At 45.2% G+C, this 18,764-nt stretch overlaps 3 protein-coding genes across 6 annotated transcripts in view; 1 reads left to right on the top strand and 2 right to left on the bottom strand.

The window, feature by feature from the left end:
* Positions 1-21: 21 nt before the first annotated feature.
* Positions 22-4,168, bottom strand: Hem (Nck associated protein 1 Hem). The gene is made up of 2 exons (XM_017148761.3): positions 2,777-4,168; positions 22-2,400 (listed from the first exon to the last, which is right to left on the bottom strand). The coding sequence occupies exons 1-2, from the start codon at positions 3,954-3,956 to the stop codon at positions 200-202; spliced, it is 3,381 nt and encodes a 1,126-aa protein (XP_017004250.1). The 5' UTR covers positions 3,957-4,168; the 3' UTR covers positions 22-199.
* A 5,155-nt stretch (positions 4,169-9,323) lies between these two features.
* On the top strand, positions 9,324-13,552 carry IleRS (Isoleucyl-tRNA synthetase). The gene is made up of 6 exons (XM_017148771.3): positions 9,324-9,479; positions 9,534-9,678; positions 9,740-10,991; positions 11,051-11,901; positions 11,959-12,451; positions 12,512-13,552. The coding sequence occupies exons 2-6, from the start codon at positions 9,536-9,538 to the stop codon at positions 13,457-13,459; spliced, it is 3,687 nt and encodes a 1,228-aa protein (XP_017004260.2). The 5' UTR covers positions 9,324-9,479; positions 9,534-9,535; the 3' UTR covers positions 13,460-13,552.
* Positions 13,553-14,864: 1,312 nt separating this feature from the next.
* Positions 14,865-18,764, bottom strand: part of Ten-m (teneurin transmembrane protein Ten-m) — a 118,865-nt gene continuing 114,965 nt past the window's right edge. For all 4 annotated transcript variants that reach the window (XM_070215726.1, XM_070215727.1, XM_017148743.3 and 1 more), the window contains one exon: positions 14,865-18,539. In XM_070215726.1, the coding sequence (XP_070071827.1) occupies positions 16,248-18,539 (2,292 nt within the window). In that variant the 3' untranslated portion in view covers positions 14,865-16,247. The remainder of the gene's footprint in view (positions 18,540-18,764) is intronic.

Below are 18,764 nucleotides of genomic sequence, written 5' to 3'. Positions count from 1 at the left end.
GTACTGCTTTTTCGTTTTGGTTTACATAAGCACTTTATTCGAAGTTGTACGAGTATAAAAATGCAGTGTCTAGAATACATTAGGGTATGTTTAACAGGTTTAAAGTATATTAGATTAGCATAGTGATCGACAGTCGACCGGCGGATAAACTACATAAGCATTATTCGGAATGCCCAGAGGGCGCGGATAGACACCATTTCTAGAGTGCCAGTCCCAAGATCTGTTCCTGCTTGTAGACGCCATGGTACGCGTTGCGTATGAGCACGTAGGGGAAGCAGGACTCCAGCAGATCCATTGTGAGGAAGGGGGATTGCTTGACGATCTCGTCGAGCAGCAAGTAGATGGATTCGCGATTTCGGGTCGCCTCCTTGTCGGACTCCTGGCCTAAGCGGAGCAGGGACGAGCTGGCCAGGGCCAGGAACTCCTTCATGCGGTCCTCCATGTCGCTCTGCCCGCAGATGGTGAACAGGGCTCCGAAGATGTTATTGATCGCCGCCGCCATGCAGTGCGTGTTGTTCGAGTGGCCATCGATGGTGGCTCGGTAGAAGGAGTTTTCGTTGCGGGCCAGTTTTGGAATAGACACGGCCACAAAGACCATCAGCAGGCAGGCGGTGAGATGCTCGCCCTCATCGAACTCTGGCTTCTTTGATTTCAGCGTGGTGGCCAGTGTGGGATCCACCTTGCAGAGCAAGCCGGCTGCCGAGGCCATCTCGGAGGCCACCCGAATCTGGTCTCCGCCGGGCAAATGCTCCTGGAAATCCTTCACAGAACTGAGAAGGAAGGGAATGCGCTTGTCCAGAACATCAACCAGAGCCTCGTGCACCAGATTGCGGAAGCAAATGATCACCCCAATGATCGTCATGCGCTGCAGCACGCGGTCCACGTCTTGCAGCCGCTTGAACTGCTCCTTCATCACCTCAGGCTTGTCAAAGCTGGTGCGCAGTGTGATAAGCACCTCCTTGTTGGTGCCCACAAGCGACTTCAACTCCTGCACCTGGTTGGCTATGTGCCACATTAGTGTTTCGTTCAATGTTTTGATGCCGTAGGGTCCCACGAGTTCTGCCAGGGCTCGCAGCTCGTTTAGATCGGAGAATTCCTGCGGGTTGAACGGCACCCAGCCCTCGGGTGAGATGGGCACAAATGCCTTTTGGTTGATGGAGAACACAATGTTGCCGGCGGATACTCGCCGAAGCAGAACCTCACTGTACCAGGTGTTGTACAGAGCGGCGATAGTCTTCTCGCCGTGAGAATCCAAAGCCTGCGTTTGCTGCAGCAGACAGTTGTTAAAGACTCGTGTTATGTCTATATGCACGTAGTTCTCCACGGTTTGCAGCACATTCATGTAGGCCCGCACGCTGGCCAGCAGCTCGGAGGGCTTGGCAATCTCCATTGTCTCTTGGTTGAACATCACCATGCCCACAAGATCCCGGGAGAAGCGGTGCTCCAAGTTCTGGCAGAGATATTCGCGCGGGGCGAAGGCGAACTCCCAAACGTTGACAGTGGGGCAATAGTTGATGGCGAAACAGAGTTCCGTCAGGGCCATATGTAGCTTGTCCATGGTCGTGAGATCCTCTCGCGTCTTCCGGTACGACTCGTCGCCCGGCTTTCGGATGTCGTCGAAATGCTTCGACTTCGACTTGTCCTTTTTCTTGCGGGCCGACTGTACGGACAAGATCTTGGCACAGTGCTTGGGCAGCAGAGCGTCTGCCATTGTGCACTGCTCGTCGCAAATTGTGGTTATAATGTTTTTAGCCTCCTTGGCCATTTCCTCAAGGAAGATGTTGACCACGCTGAGTGACCTCTCGCGTATGTGGTGTCGCTCCTCCGGGCACATTTCGTGCGTGCAGTTTTGGAAGTGACTGCAGATCAAGGGAAAGGCTATGATGTAGCGGTTCTGAGCGGGGAACTCCAAGCACATGTGGAACTGGTCGTCAAACATTTTGTTGTAGAAGCAGAATATGCTCAGATCCGACGTCTCCACCAGAATTTCGTCCAAGTTATCAACCACACGGGTGTGGAAAACCATTGAGTCCAGAAGTCGGGCCAGTTCAGCATGCTCTGCAATCCTCAGCGCAGCCTTACCAACGCTCATGTACGTTTGGAGACGGAACCAGTCCAGGCGGAATGGTCGGAAGTAAAACAGTTCGTTGTCCTCCACTTGCTTCACCGTCAGGCCGGCGGCCGTGTTGTACAGCGAGCTAAAAATGATGCTCTCGTCCTCCGGACACATTTGTAGGCTTTGCATGCGAATGTTCAGATCCGTGGCATCAAAGCCGGACAAGTATTGCACATAGTAGCGCTGCATTACCTGGCTATATTTACGGACCAGGGCGCGCAGTTCCTCCATGTGGAATAGAAGCTCTGGCAGCTGCCGGTCCACCAGATCCTCATTGCTCTTTCCTGTAAAAATAATGCGGTTTTAGTCAAAGCAGTTAAAAAGCCTTAACAGCAGGGTTCGGAAAATAATACACTCTGTAAAAAAATTTGTGCTATCAACATGTTAAATGTTAAAGTGTTAAGTTCAAAAAAAGTTATGTTAGAAACATAAAAAACACACACAGTTTTTTGTGTTATTTACACGACGTGTTATTAACACGACGTGTTTTTTACACAACGTGTTTTTAACACAATGAGTTTTTGACATTAAAGTCAGAAATATAAGCTTTGAAACGGTTAAAAATAACAATTAAGATATCCTTGCCCAATATTGATTATTCATTTTGCATGTTTTTAACATGTGTGTTAAATTCCGAGCCCTGCTTAACAGTACACTAACCTTTGTTCTTGAGCAACGGCGGATTGTCGTTGTGTCTCAGGAGCCACAAGATCTCGTCACGCGCTAAGCAAAGACCGATGAAAATGAATATTGCCTTAGGTCCCAGCAGGCCTGGTTGGTCCGTCATTATCAGGGCTAGCTCCTTCAGGGCCGTTCGCAGGAACTTGCGTCGCTCCCGATGCATCAAGGCCGCTTTTTGGACAGCCGTATTATAGCACTCCTTGACCTCGCCTATCCTCTTACTATAGCCCTTGATTCCGTCGAAGGTGGACTGAATGTACTGGTGAATTTGCAGAACCTCATCGCGGAACAGGGCCACCACCCAGCTGGACTCCAAAGCGGAAAGCCAGATCTTATTGACCTCCGGGTACTGGCCCAGCATTTGGTGGTTCAGCAGCAGGCCGAAGATTATCCAGCGGTCCATGGCCTCCAGGGAGATGTACTCGCAGGACATGGTGTCCGTGCGCACGGCCTTCAGGAGTATGGCCGGGTTGCCCACCAGACTGAGCTTCTGCATCTCCCTCCACTTGTCGGCGGGCAGATTTCGCAGTGCATAGATGGAGGTCAGCGAGCGCAGCGCACTTGTAAGCAGACGCTGGTGGGGAATGAATTCCTCGGCCAGCTTCTTAAGCGGCACCTCGTAGTCCAGAATCATCTGTCCCAGGCGGGGGAAGCCCGTGTCTGCCTGGTTGTTCTGCAGCTCGTAGGCGGCATTGTACAGGCCCAGCACCGCCTTGCGATCCTCGACCCTGGACAGAACGATCATCAGCGACACGTAGGTCACCACCAGGTCTAGGTAGTACTTGGTCAGCTCGAAGTTCAGCGTGATGTCCAGGTGGATCTGGCAGGCGTCCATCGTGGTGAGCAGCTCGCAGACATTGTCCTTGAAGTCCAGCAGGTCCACGAAGGTGTGATAGTACAGGGACAGCGACTTGATGATCTCCGCCTTGATGTTCACGATGGCATTCAGGCCCTTGACGTCGATGTTGGGGAACCGCTTCACAATGAACTTGATGCTCGACTCCAGCGACTTCTCGGAGAGGAAGCCCGGCTTCGATTTGGTGTCGCCGCAGGCCTTCTTGATGTTGTAGATCCGCGTCAGAATGCCCAGGCCGCGGTCATTCAAGATGATTAGTTTCTCAGCTATCTTCTGCTGGTTCGGAAAAATTGGGCGTGCCATGTCCGCTGACTGTTCGGCGACGACGGCTGGCTGAAGGCGGTTTTCCGGTGGAGCCCACAACACAAATGTGCGCTGGCGAACTTCTTTTGGCTAGCGATAAGCCCTAATCTGCCCCTCACTTGTACTTATTCGATTGTTAAATTGGCCAAAAAAGAGCGACACAAAAGTGTACACATAACTCTTCTTCTTGTTTTCGGGGTAGTGATGGGTAAGGGTCGATACACCATAGTCGATAAAATCTAGCTAGATCTTGATAGAGTTTTGGAGTTTTTTCTCTGTCAAGAATTTTTGTTCATTAGGGTACTTCCTACTTTTCTATGTAATTATTATAATCAATTTAATAAACGGCCCAGTAATTTAACAACCTAAAACTTGAAATTTTATGGAATTAGTAAATATATATAACAATAAATTAAATTGTTCTTTGTAGTTATTACAATAATTTTAATAAAAGGACAATTAACAATCTAAAAACTTGAAATGTTATGGAATCAGAAAATTATTTATCTTTAAATTAAATAATTGTTTCTTCAAACATATATTTTTTTTTTCAAGTTTATAACCGAATATAATCGATTTAGCGTCGCTTGTGAACGGTTGTGTTTACCTGTGCTCTGAGTTTTTGATTTATTTTTGTGATTTTTTTACGCAAGTGTTTTGTGTTTAGCATCTAACAAAGTTTGCCTAACAATCGCGTTAGTGTTTTAAATAGATCTCCCTGTTTAACGGGTATGTGGTTTTAGTTATTTTAACAATTTCCATTAGATTTGTTTAATATCTTGGCTTTGTTGGTGTTATTTTGCGCTCTCTAAATTTGCTCTTGTATTCTCTCTCTTTTTCTCTCTCTCTATTCCGCTCTATTTTAACTGTAATTTCGCTCTCTCGGAACCTGCCAAATATCTTGTAGACTCTTGGGTGCTTTTCTCATAGTCTCTCTCTCTCGCTTTACATTGTAACTGTTCGTTCGTTTTGTTGTTGGTGCCGCACAAGCCACGCTCAGTCGATTGAACACTTTTTCTCTCGCGCTCTCTTGCTCTCGACTTAATTCGCGATCTCGCGCTCTTATACTTTTGTGTTTTTTGCGGTTTTGGAATTTGATCCCAGTGCCAAATTTACTCGAGGTATATTTTCCACATTTTATTTTCTATTTCTTTGAATAATCTTTTTTTCCTATAAAATGGCCCTTATCTGTATGAAGAAAAGTTGTGCTCTTCCGATGTCAACCAAAGATTCTTTTATTATCTGCTGGCTCTGCGATTCGGTCATGCACGTCAAATGTGCAGGATTTACTGGCAGAGTTAAAGACTTCATTGAAATGCGTACCGGTCTCATGTGGGCATGTGAGTCCTGCAAGGAAATGACAGTCGAAATGAGCAGCTTTATGAGGCAGACTCGAGACGGACTATTAAACCTTTCACGAGTTTTCACACAGCTCAATGACGGGTTCAACTCAGTTTGCGACCAATTTAATAATAAGAAATTATTATTAACTGAGTCGCCTAAACGGAAAAAAGCCAGCTCAGGGGCGGTTAATAAGACCGTGAAACATAACAAAACTTTGAACTCGGTAGCTGCAGCAGTTCCGGTCGGTACAGGGGTAAGCGAGCCACCTGTGCCTATGGTAACAGCCAGTTCCGGAGGTGACCCTGTTTCTGGATGCCAACCTGAGCTACAGAAGTCGGTGCTGACCGTAGGTACAGTAGGAACCGCTTCTGGGTCCCAGCCGAGTGAGGTTCAGACTGCTGCTGGGGGGCGTAAGAAACTTTCAGTTGTTCCACATAGGAAGCAATTGTTTGTTTCTAGATTTACCCCGGATACCAAATCTGAGGATGTTATGGAATTCATACGTGAAAAATTCCCATCCGAGGACATTGAAGTTGAACAATTTCGATTTTCGTACGCCCGTAGGATATCTTCTTTTAAAATATTTGCTCCGCCTGATGTGTTTAATGTACTACTTTCTGAAAGCTTTTGGCTTAATGATGATTTGGTAATAAAAGAATTTGTTCCCAATAAACCGAGAACAAATAACAGGCCTCCCACTGTGCCTAATAATCGGCTTTCCACTGTGCCTAATAATAGGCCTTCCACTGTGCCAAAAAACTAACAGGTTTATTTTTGGCTTATCAAAATGTTAGAGGACTAAATATGAAGCTACCAAAGCTTTATGCTGACTCCTCTGCATTTACTGAAGATATTTTGGCTTTTACGGAGACTTGGCTGAAACCAGAGATATCTGACTCTGAAGTTTTGTCAATGAACTTTAACACCTACAGGACCGATCGCTCCCCGCGTAGGGGGGGTGGTGTTCTGATTGCCGTTACCTCTAGTTTAACATCGGAGAGGCTTAACATTCATATCCCTAACGATATTGAATTTGTTAGTGTCAAAGTTTCCATTCAATCCTTATCTATTTTTGTAACCTGCTCTTATATTCCTCCTGGCTCTGATTTAATAATTTATGAGTACCATCTGTCTGCTATAAAATCTGTTCTATCCTTTCTTTCCAACAGAGACCTTTTGATTGTTTTGGGTGACTTTAATCTCCCTAATATCTCTTGGTCTCTTCTCACTGACTCACTTGTCGCTACTCCTTTATCCGCCCATGATTTTGTGGATGGCCTTTTAGAATTATCGTTACAGCAAGTAAGCTTTATACGAAATTCATTAAATAGACAATTAGATCTAGTCTTTGTTTTAGATCCGCATGAAGTCACTGTAGCTAGAATTGACGCACTTGTTGTACCTGAAGACCAATATCATCCAACTTTGGAATTGACAATTGGCCTCCCCTGTACTGATACCCTTTCTCCTTTAGTTCCTCAAACTAAAAGGAGATGCTTTCGTAAATGTGACTATAATAAACTAAACTACATGATTTCTCAATATAATTGGACTGATTTGTACAATTGCATGGATATTGACAGTGCAACTGAACTTTTCTATAGAGTTTTAAACACTTTCTTTGACGAATGCGTACCTGACAGTCTTCCTCCGAAGCTAAACAGGCCTCCTTGGTTTAACAATGAGCTTCAAAGACTTAAAAATCTTAAATCCAACACTTATAAAAAGTATAAAAAAACGGGAAAGCCATCTGATTTTGCGAAATATGTTGTGGCTCGTTCAGATTTTAATGTTCTCAACAGTCATTGCTATTCCATGTATTTAAATCGATGTAAATTCGAGTTTTCAAATGATCCGAAGCAGTTTTATAACTTCGTTAATGCCAAGCGTAAGTCTTCGGCATTGCCTTCATCGGTACGTTTAAACTCAAAAGAGGCATCGTCGGATTCTGAAATTGCGGATTTATTTGCCGAGTTTTTCCAAACTACTTATAGTTCGGCTGCTTGGTCAAACCCTACCTACCCTAACCACTTAAATAGGGCTAATTGTATTTTTACCCCTGTAATTACCGAAAGTTCTCTTTTAAAGGATTTAGCAACAACAACGCCAACGTATTCTCCCGGTCCTGATGGACTCCCTGGGAGTGTGCTTAAGTTTTGTGCTTCAACCATTTGTAAACCGATTCTTAAACTTTTTCATTTGTCTATTTCATCATCAGTTTTTCCAACTATCTGGAAGGACTCTTTCATTATTCCACTCCACAAAAAGGGTGCGAAGGCGGATGCTCAGAATTATAGAGGCATTTCTAAATTGTCGGCAATTCCTAAAGCATTTGAATGTATTATTACTTCTCATTTGCAGCATTTATGTTCCTCGCTAATATCACCGTGTCAGCATGGTTTTGTTAAGCGAAGATCGACCACCACCAACCTTCTTGAACTATCATCTATTGTAATAAATGGATATAAGAATAACATGCAGACTGACGTTATATACACCGATTTTAGTAAGGCCTTTGACTCTGTTAACCACTCTCTCCTTTTATTCAAATTAGATCAGCTTGGGTTCCCATGTAATCTATTAACTTGGATTTCAAGTTACTTGAATGGTAGGACTCAGAGGGTTATATTTAAGAGCGCTGTTTCTAAAATGATCAACGTGACATCTGGAGTTCCTCAAGGTAGTCATTTAGGCCCTTTGCTGTTTACTTTGTTTATTAACGATCTTCCCTCTATCGTAGCTCATTCTCGTGTACTAATGTACGCTGACGATGTTAAGCTTTGTTTATCATATAAAGATGTAGGGTCCGGTTTCAACTTACAGTCAGATATTGATTGTTTTCAGGGATGGTGTGAGTACAACCTTTTAAATCTGAACTGCCTTAAATGCAACGTTATGACTTTTTACAGGGGCACTCCTACGTTTGTTAGTTATTCTCTTCAAAATACACCACTCGACCGTATATATTCAATTAACGATTTAGGTGTTCTTCTCGACCCAAAACTTAAATTTGATTGCCACATAATGGCCACTGTCAATAAAGCTATGAGTGTTTTCGGGTTTATAAAGCGTTGGTCAAAGGAATTTGATGACCCTTATACAACCAGATTATTATTTACCTCCCTTGTCCGTCCTATTTTGGAATATTGTTCTTCAGTTTGGAGCCCACAATATCAAGTGCACATCGACCGTATTGAGTCGGTGCAAAAAAAATTCCTTCTTTTTGCCCTTCGTAGTTTGAACTGGGATCAAAACGTAAGGCTACCTTCCTACCAGAGTAGATTACTATTGCTTAATTTACCTACACTTGAAAACCGTAGAATAATGCTTGGTACTATTTTTATGCAAAATCTTATAAGAGGTGATATTGATTCCGTAGAACTGGTAAACCGTTTAACTTTTAATGTTCCCGTTAGACTAACACGAAATTATTACCCTCTTAATTTGCCTCGATGTACATCAAATTTTACTCTGCATGAGCCTTTTCGTGTTCTATGTAAAAATTATAACAATCTTTATCATTTAATTTGCACTTCAACATCTATCCCCGTATTGAAAACTAAAATTTTATCTCATTTGCTTCAATCTTAGTTGTAGTATTTGTAGTATTTGGTTTCATGTCTTTTCCTCGCGAACTCGCATTTTTGCCCTAATTGATAAAGGGTCCCGCGCGTAACAAGCACGTGCTTGGTATCGTTGGGCCACTTGTTTGTACTGCTCGTAGTGCATCAACGTCCATCATTAAATAACTGGCATGGGATTTTTTAAAATTAATTTTCATGGAATTCATTTATATAAATAACGCCGAATCCAGTTTTAAAAATATTTTTGTACGACTTCTGATTTCTTAAATCTTGTTAATTCTGAATAAAAAGGATATTTTTACTGAAGCAACATTTCCCTACACTAATCAGTTTATGCTTCTTCATAAAGTTTATATTCATTTCCCCGTTATTAAGATGATATTTATATTAATTGAACTCAAAAGAAATTATTCGTTATTTTAAACTTTTTCGTTCAGTGTGACTTTTCGCCAGCTGATTACTAGAATTGCCGGTCATCGGTACTATCGATATCAGCAGCCGATGACCAGCGGAGCGAACCAGTAGTTCCATACCATAGTGCACGTTGTGTGCCACGCAAAATCGCCGCAAATTGGTTTGATTTCTGATATAAAAGGTAGGTGAATTGCCATTATTAGTCATTGAATAATTCAAATGCGACCTTTGACAGCCATGGGAAAGAAACTGGAGCGCAGCGACGTTTGCCGGGTGCCGGAGAACATCAATTTCCCGGCGGAGGAGGAGAACGTACTGCAGCAGTGGCGTGACGAAAATATCTTTGAAAAGTGCAGCCAGCTGTCGAAGGGAAAGCCCAAGTAAGTGCCGCCTCCGATTGCATCAGCCTGTTGCTTAAATATGTGTTTATGTATCACCCAGATACACGTTCTACGATGGACCGCCCTTCGCCACCGGGCTGCCCCACTACGGCCACATCCTGGCCGGCACCATCAAGGACATTGTCACGCGGTACGCCTACCAGCAGGGATACCATGTGGACCGCCGCTTCGGCTGGGATTGCCATGGACTCCCCGTGGAGTTCGAGATCGACAAGCTGCTGAACATCCGGGGACCCGAGGACGTGGCCAAGATGGGCATTGCCGCCTACAACGCCGAGTGCCGGAAGATTGTCATGCGGTACGCCGATGAGTGGGAGAACGTGGTGACGCGCGTGGGTCGCTGGATCGACTTCAAGAACGACTACAAGACGTTGTACCCGTGGTACATGGAGTCCATCTGGTGGATCTTCAAGCAGCTCTTCGACAAGGGTCTCGTCTACCAGGGCGTGAAGGTGATGCCCTATTCCACGGCCTGCACAACGTCGCTGTCGAACTTCGAGGCCAACCAGAACTACAAGGAGGTGGTGGATCCCTGTGTGGTGATTGCCCTAGAGGCTGTTTCGCTGCCCAATACCTTCTTCCTGGTCTGGACCACCACGCCGTGGACACTGCCCTCCAACTTTGCCTGCTGCGTCCATCCCACGATGACCTACGTGAAGGTGCGCGACGTGAAGAGTGATCGGCTGTTTGTTCTCGCTGAATCCCGGCTTTCCTACGTCTACAAAACGGAGGCGGAATACGAGATAAAGGACAAGTTTGCCGGCAAAACCCTGAAGGATCTGCACTACAAGCCTCTGTTCCCGTACTTCGAGAAACGCGGCGCCGAAGTTAAGGCTTTCCGCGTCCTGGTCGACGAGTACGTCACCGAGGATTCCGGCACGGGCATCGTGCACAATGCTCCGTACTTTGGCGAGGACGATTATCGCGTTTGCCTGGCGGCGGGACTCATCACAAAGTCCAGCGAGGTTCTCTGCCCAGTTGACGAGGCGGGTCGGTTTACGAAGGAGGCCAGCGACTTTGAGGGCCAGTACGTTAAGGATGCTGACAAGCAAATCATGGCTGTGTTGAAGGCACGCGGCAACTTGGTGTCCAGTGGCCAGGTGAAGCATAGCTACCCATTCTGCTGGCGCTCAGACACACCTCTAATTTACAAGGCCGTGCCTTCTTGGTTTGTGCGGGTCGAGCACATGTCTAAGAATCTGCTGGACTGCAGCTCCCAAACGTACTGGGTTCCCGACTTTGTCAAGGAAAAACGATTCGGCAACTGGCTAAAGGAAGCCAGAGATTGGGCTGTGAGTATATGATATTAAACTACCTTTGTTTTGTTATTAAACGATATCCATTCACTCAGATTTCCCGCAATCGCTACTGGGGCACGCCGATTCCCATCTGGAGGTCTCCCAGTGGTGATGAGACCGTGGTCATTGGCAGCATCAAGCAGTTGGCCGAGCTTTCCGGCGTTCTGGTTGAGGATCTGCATCGCGAAAGCATCGATCACATTGAGATTCCCTCGGCAGTTCCTGGTAACCCACCACTGCGCCGCATAGCTCCTGTTTTTGACTGCTGGTTCGAATCCGGTTCCATGCCTTTCGCACAACAGCACTTCCCGTTCGAGAACGAGAAGGACTTTATGAACAATTTCCCGGCCGACTTTATAGCAGAGGGCATTGATCAGACTCGCGGCTGGTTCTACACGCTCCTTGTGATTTCAACGGCCCTGTTCAACAAGGCTCCGTTCAAGAACCTCATTGCTAGTGGGTTGGTCTTGGCCGCCGATGGTCAGAAGATGTCGAAGCGCAAGAAGAACTATCCTGATCCCATGGAGGTGGTTCATAAATACGGAGCGGACGCCCTGCGACTTTATCTTATCAACTCGCCCGTGGTGAGGGCCGAAAGTCTGCGCTTCAAGGAAGAAGGTGTGCGCGATATCATCAAGGATGTATTCTTGCCCTGGTACAATGCCTACCGTTTCTTGTTGCAAAATATCGTGCGCTATGAGAAGGAGGATCTGGCAGGAAAAGGACAATACAGCTATAAGCGTGAACGCCATTTAAAGAATATGGATAAGGCATCCGTTATTGATGTGTGGATTTCGTCCTTTAAAGAGTCTTTGCTGGAGTTCTTTGCCACCGAGATGAAAATGTATCGTCTGTACACAGTAGTGCCCAGGCTGACCAAGTTCATTGATCAGCTAACGAATTGGTATGTTCTCTAATTTTTTTAAGTTAATTAACCCTTACAGTCTGCTTATTAATACAGGTATGTGCGTCTCAACCGCCGTCGCATCAAGGGCGAATTGGGAGCTGAGCAGTGCATCCAATCACTGGACACGCTGTACGATGTTCTTTACACAATGGTCAAAATGATGGCTCCTTTCACGCCCTATCTTACGGAATATATATTCCAGCGGTTGGCTTTGTTCCAGCCACCGGGTTCCCTGGAGCATGCTGACTCAGTTCACTACCAAATGATGCCCGTCAGTCAGAGCAAGTTTATTCGAAGCGATATTGAACGCTCGGTGGCTTTGATGCAGTCAGTCGTCGAGCTGGGTCGTGTTATGCGGGATCGCCGAACCTTGCCCGTTAAGTATCCAGTTTCGGAGATCATCGTTATTCACAAGGACCCACAAACCCTGGAGGCTATCAAGAGTTTGCAGGACTTCATTCTTAGCGAACTTAATGTTCGCAAACTTACGCTGAGCTCTGATAAGGAAAAATATGGTGTCACATTGAGGGCAGAGCCTGACCACAAGGTAATTTTATAAAGATTTAATTGTAATATGTATAAATTGATTGATTTATTCTTCTCTCAGTCACTCGGTCAGCGACTTAAGGGCAATTTTAAGGCGGTTATGGCCGCAATTAAGGCTCTGAAGGATGACGAAATTCAGAAGCATGTTTCGCAGGGATACTTCAACATCCTGGATCAAAGAATAGAACTCGAAGAAGTTCGCATCATTTACTGTACCTCTGAGCAAGTGGGAGGAAACTTTGAAGCGCACAGCGATAATGAAGTTTTGGTGCTATTGGACATGACGCCAAACGAAGAGTTGCTCGAAGAAGGCTTGGCTCGTGAGGTTATTAACCGAGTCCAGAAATTGAAGAAGAAGGCTCAACTTATACCGACTGATCCTGTTCTTATTTTCCATGAGCTCACCGCTGACAACAAAGCCAAGAAGGAGACCCTGGAGGCTCAGGCTCAGCTAACGAAAGTTCTGGCAAGCTATGCAAGCATGATCAAGACGGCTGTTAAGTCTGAATTTGCTCCGTTTTCATCTGAGAAGGCAGCCAAGAAGCGGTTAATAGCTAGCGAGCTTGTTGATCTCAAAGGAGTGCCATTAAAGTTGACCATTTGCTCCACCGAGGAATTGCAGCTTCCCAGCCTGCCTTGGTTGAATGTATCCTTGGCCGAAGATCTTAGCCCGCGATTTGGCAGCAGCAACAAGGCCTCTCTGTTTCTGCAGCACAATGTTAGCAAGGAAATTATCTCACTGCCTACGCTTCGCAGCGAGTTGGAGCATTTGTTTGGCCTGTATGGAGTCAACTTTAATATCTTTGTTGTAGATCAGCAGAAAAAGATTACCGAATTGAAGTCCATCGATAAGAACCTTAGCGGAAAATTGTTGGTTTTATCTCGCAGCCAGGACGCACTGAAACAGTCAGCGGGCTATGAAATATCCCCAGCGCCTTACTCTAAATTCGTGAACCAGCCTTCAGGAAATGCTATCTTTACAGAGAACCCCTTGGGACGCATCTTATAAATCTGTACTTTTTCCTATTTAATTGAAAGTGAAAATAAAACAAACGTTGTCAACTTTTTTAAAAAGTTGTAAACCATTTTCATCGACATAAAATCTTGTATTCTTTCAAAAGTATGAAGAAAGTTTATTTGTTTAAGCGTTTGACCACACCCGTACCACATTTTTCCCATTTAATTTTCCATTTAAATGACACAATCGTAACTTTTTTTATATTTTCATTTTTATTGAAATCGCTTTTTACTCGTAATATTATTTTAGTTATTATATATATTTATATGGATGTTTTTCATGTATGTATATCTGCTTGCCATAATTATAGGTATTTTCTGTGTATACAATTGTCCTTTGTTTTCTGCAATCGATTTGTAATTTATAGCCTATACCCTCTGCACTTCACTCGGCATCTGTGTATTTTAAAGACAATTTCGTACATTGAATACAATTATTGGTTGCAATTTATGCTTGCTTAAACTGCCTCAACGGACTGGCTGCTTTTAAATGTTGCGTGTTTCAGTTAATAAGTCTAATCATGATGTCAACTAATTAAGTAGGGTAAGCCTTTTCCCCTGCCTGGAAATTTACAGTTCAAAGTACACTTAAAGAACAAAGGACCTGGGGTTCATACGAGATTGAAGCACAGTCGAGCTCGACGACGACCATCTATAATTTTTTCTTGTTTCAGTCACAATTATTCGCATTGCAGTTTCTTTATGCTGATTTCAATCTTTTTGTTTTGTTATATGCTTTTTGGTTAATATAATGCTGCTTAATTTTATTACATACACATTCATATACGGTTTTCTGATTTTTACAATTTTCGTTATTTTGTAAGACCTTTTTCTGTGTAATGACCTGAAAATGTGCATATTTTCAAGCCTTTACACAGCGCTAGATTTAAAATCCGAATAAACGAATTCAGATAATGATGCATATTCCTTAATTTAAAGTTTAAGTGTTTATCCTTTTTTCATTTATAATTTTATTTAATAAAATTACTAACACTTTAGCTAATTACTACGCAGTTATCTTCTGTAATCGTCTGTCCATTCCTCACATGAAACAGAATCCAATCGCTTATTTTCACTTCAGTTAGGTGCTAATCCCTTCTGTTCTTACGAGCTTTGTCTTTAGCCTAGTTCTTAAGCCTAAGTTTAGTTGTATGTGTGGGTGTTTATAATACAAGGTGTGTTTTTATGGTTATAGGGGGTATATTTAAGTTCTGCGCAAGTCTTTATGCGCACTAAGTTTTATGCTAGTTAATATCTCAATAGTCAATAGTTTAGTTCCAATTATAAATAGTTCAATAATAATTATAAACACAAAGTACCGACAAAAGGTCAGCCACATTAAAGGGGGTACAGAAAGGATTTTCAAATGCAGCAAAAAAGCTTGCCATTCTTGTTAAAAAAAATCGAGTTAAAAGATACTAAAACTTATGTGACATTCCCGTGCGGGTTCGTTACTAAAAACAGTATTGCTTTTACAAATTAACATGGCAAACGGTAAGAACTAAATATTGCAGCATAAAAACTAATCGTTAAGGACTATATTTAAAAAAATGAGTAAAGTACATGTGGTTGATTTTCATTTTCGGTTCAATTTGAGTTGATTCGATTTTAGTTCGTTACACTTCAAGTTGTCAAATGAAATGTTTAGAAATATATATCACAATTTGTAAAAAGTTTTTAATGCATTTTTCGTTTGAATAAATTCAACAGTTAACATTATAAAATGAGTGAAAAGAGTCGGTAGAGTATTCTATTGTATTGAAAGGGGGGACTGATAAAATTCCTTTTGATTCTTGGCTATCCAAAATAGGTAGACGCGTCTGATAAATTTAAATTCGAGCATTCGGTTCAGATACCTATTTCGCTAAAGGATGGTTAGATTAAAGGATAAAAACGCGCTGTGTTCGTTAGTAAAAGGATAGAAAAGTATTCGTTCGTATGTACACAAAGCAATTGAGAAGGTTAAGCAGCGATCAACATTTCTGTTGCCTCAAGAGAGTGGGCTGTGTTGGAGTGGGCCAGATCTGGGGCCGAGGACTAGGGGGCGCTACTACGGAGAACGTTAATCTTTTTACATTTATTCACTTTGTAGTTTAACATCTGTACTTATCGTATGCATACTTTGCTGTGTAATACTCTTCGTTTGACATCGTAATGCAACTGGCTAATTGGGCTGCGATTGACCAAACTCCAAACCGCGAAATTGTTCGTTGGCTCGAACTATACAAATCTAATTCGATCTGCTCCGGCTAATGTACCAATCTATATAATACGCTCAGTAGCGTACTATGCCAAGCTGACTGCCCGTGGGGACACTGATTCTGATTTAAAAAATTACATTAAACATTACACACATGGACTAAACATACGCCTATTGTTAGCCTAAACTCAACATCAACATACATATTACTGTTACTGTTCCTGTGTACATATAAGAAGTTTCTTCGGTTATTCGAGGGTTGCGTTGTGGCTAATACTAAACTTTAAGCATGATTAAAGTTTATATTAATTAGTGTGTTGAATGCTCGCTTTTCTTTTCGTTTCTATTCTTTTGTTTTGTTGTGTCGTCGAGTGTTGTGCTGTTGCTTTTTCGTCTTGTGGTCGCTGTTGCGCATTTCACCTAATTACAAAATCTGTTCATCCAATGCCTCGCTGCTGTCCCTTGGCTCCTTCCTGCCCACGGCAATTAGGTAGTCCTCCTGCTCGCCGCCGTACTCCTCCTCGGCCATGTCGCTTTCTCCAAGCTCCAGCTCCAGTTCCAGCTGCAGTTCCTCCTCTACTCACGCACTCAGCTCGCCGAACTTGAGCTGGCGTCGGTTGGAGGCACTCCGATGGCTGCTGCCGGTCTTGCGTCGCTTCCGCTTGGCGTCCCGCTGGAAGGCCACGTTGCCGGGATCGTCGGCCAGCTGCGGATACTTGTGTATGCTGTGGATGTCGATGCCGTTCCAGCCATCGACGTCGCCGTGCTGGACGAGCTCCTCCTTCTCCTCCTCGGTCCAGTCGCCGCGTCCCTGGAAGCCGGCGGCCACCAGCTGCTTCTCCAGCTCCCAGGCCCGCTCCACGGCCCGTTTGTGCGCATGCTTCAGGATGCGGTGGCGCTCCTGCTCGGGATCCACTCCATATTTGATAATAACCACGGCGTCAGGACCGTGCAGGCGCAGCTCTTTGGCGGCGCTGCCTCCGTGGTCGCTAATCTCATGCGTTGATATGTTGAACATGCCGCCCAGGCGACGCAGCTCCTCGTTGTCGTCGCGCAGCTTGAGGACATTATCCTTGACGAAGTAGAAAACGTCCTGGTCGTGGATGCTAAAGTGCAGGTCCAGGAAGTACGAGTTGTTGAACACGCTGCTCACCACATCCTGCACAACGCTGTTCGATCCATCGACCACGCTAACCAACGCCCGTCCGCCGATCCTCGAGAGCAGCACACCCTCGCCGAAAACTCCTCGCCGATAGCTGACTCGCGGCAGCAGGTTGCGCATCTTGGGCTCCATCTTGAGCAGCGGCTTGGGCACAAAGTCAAAGTCGCTGAACTTCTCGCTCGTCTTCTCCACAATGCACTCCAAACCGGAGATTACACCGAATTCCGGAGCCAGCATATTCGACTTGATGGATGCCTGGGGTGTATATTGGGCCAGCTTGGTGTACCGGCTGCTCTGCATGTTGTTCAGGTCATAGCCGAAGAGCTGCAGCCAGGAGTCCAGGTCGATCATGTAGTTCTGCGGTCGGTTCGGGTTAATAGGATCGTTGTTGTGATACCGATAGATAAACACATCCGTGGGATGCGACATCTCGGTGGCCAGGGTCTCCCACAGCGGGGTCATCCATTGGCCCACATGGGGATCGTACTGCCGCTGCTCCGTGTACACCAGCTTGGTGTGCGGATCAATCAAACCGCCATGGAAATCGATGGGCACAAAGAAGTCCGGCTTGGTGTCCTTGATCACCCGGCCGAAGGGTGTGCGCTTCATCTCCTTGACGATGCCGCCATTCTGGTCGAAGAAGGCCAGCGGCGAGCCGTTCTGATCGGTGGCCACGTAGTAGCGCTGATCCTCGTGCTCCAAGGCGATGAGCATGTCGCGGTCATCGTAGAACAGCTTCATGGTCCTGCTGAGCTTGGGGAAGTGCACATGGGTCACGAGGTGTGGTGTTCGAGGATTAGCATAGTAGTACTGTGTGGTATTCCCCTTGTTATCGTGCCAGGCAACCAGGCGGCTGCGGTCATCGTAGTAGTACCAACTCTGGAAGCGCTCCCTCTCGAACGAGTGGATCAGCTGGCCGCGGTTGTTGTACCGATACTTCTGCTCACCGCGCTTCACCACAAAGCCGCGGGCATCGTAGTTGTTAAACTCCACATCGCCCACCTTGATCACCCGGTCGCCGATGTCGTAGCCCAGGTTGAACTTCTCGCCCTGATCCACAACGCCCACCGTGTTGCCGTTCTCGTCGAACAGATACTTCCAGTTGTTGGTGCCCTGGACATCGACCACATGCCCGTCGGCATTGTAGTTGATCTTGTCGAAGGCCGTGGATCTGCCGAAGGTCGTTTTCTGCGACTTGATGCGGTTCCGCAGATCGTAGTCCAGTTCCAGACGGAAAACATCGATGTTCTTCACGTTCATCAGCACGCTCTTCACGCGGCCATGCTGGTCGTAGTCCACAATGGTGAAGAACTGCTTGGCCGAGTCCTGGATCACCGTTCGGTTGAAGGCGTTGCGCGTGATCTTCAGATCCTGCACCACCTCGAGTTGACCCAAATTCTGGCTGTACTTGTACCGCGTGGTCGGCAGCTCCTTGTCGTCGATGGCCATCTCGATGCCGCTCAGCCGGGCATTGCCGTCGTAGGCGTACTTGTAGTGAGCCGAGGCCAGGGAGTTCTTGGAGCCAAAGCGCAGCTTCTCGTCCTTCAGGATGCCGGCATGGTACTTGAACTCGCGACGCAGCTCGAAGCCCGGCTCCTGCACCTCCACGGACTTCACCAGGCTCGTCGTATCCTGGTAGGTGTAGTGGGTGCTGGACAACCCGGCGAGGATGGTCTCCAGTCGGCCGGCGGTGTCGTGCACGAACGCAACCTGCAAAGTTGAAAGACATTTAAGTTGAATACAATAAATAATAGCAATATATTTTGAATATTCCTCGGTTTAAAAATAACTATCTAAATAACTTCCTATCTTTTGTTTTAATATTTCTGGTTTTCTAACCTTAAACTGTAACAAAACCAATATGTAGGGAAATATGAGCTGAATATTCCTGGCTTTGAAAATAACTTTCTGACAAACTTTATACGTTTTTTTTCT

This window comes from Drosophila takahashii, chromosome 3L (genome assembly GCF_030179915.1).
Source record: "Drosophila takahashii strain IR98-3 E-12201 chromosome 3L, DtakHiC1v2, whole genome shotgun sequence".
Taxonomy (NCBI): domain Eukaryota; kingdom Metazoa; phylum Arthropoda; class Insecta; order Diptera; family Drosophilidae; genus Drosophila; species Drosophila takahashii.
Note: the sequence above shows the minus strand (reverse complement) of the source record. Positions and strands in the feature narration are given on the sequence as shown.

Excerpts from the sequence above, each read along its gene's own strand:
- IleRS (XM_017148771.3), top strand. The coding sequence starts at position 9,536 with ATGGGAAAGAAACTGGAGCGCAGCGACGTTTGCCGGGTGCCGGAGAAC. Across the intron at positions 9,679-9,739 it reads CTGTCGAAGGGAAAGCCCAA|ATACACGTTCTACGATGGAC; the intron begins GTAAGTGCCGCC and ends TGTATCACCCAG. Across the intron at positions 10,992-11,050 it reads AGGAAGCCAGAGATTGGGCT|ATTTCCCGCAATCGCTACTG; the intron begins GTGAGTATATGA and ends CCATTCACTCAG.
- Hem (XM_017148761.3), bottom strand. The coding sequence starts at position 3,956 with ATGGCACGCCCAATTTTTCCGAACCAGCAGAAGATAGCTGAGAAACTA. Across the intron at positions 2,401-2,776 it reads GCCGTTGCTCAAGAACAAAG|GAAAGAGCAATGAGGATCTG; the intron begins GTTAGTGTACTG and ends TTATTTTTACAG.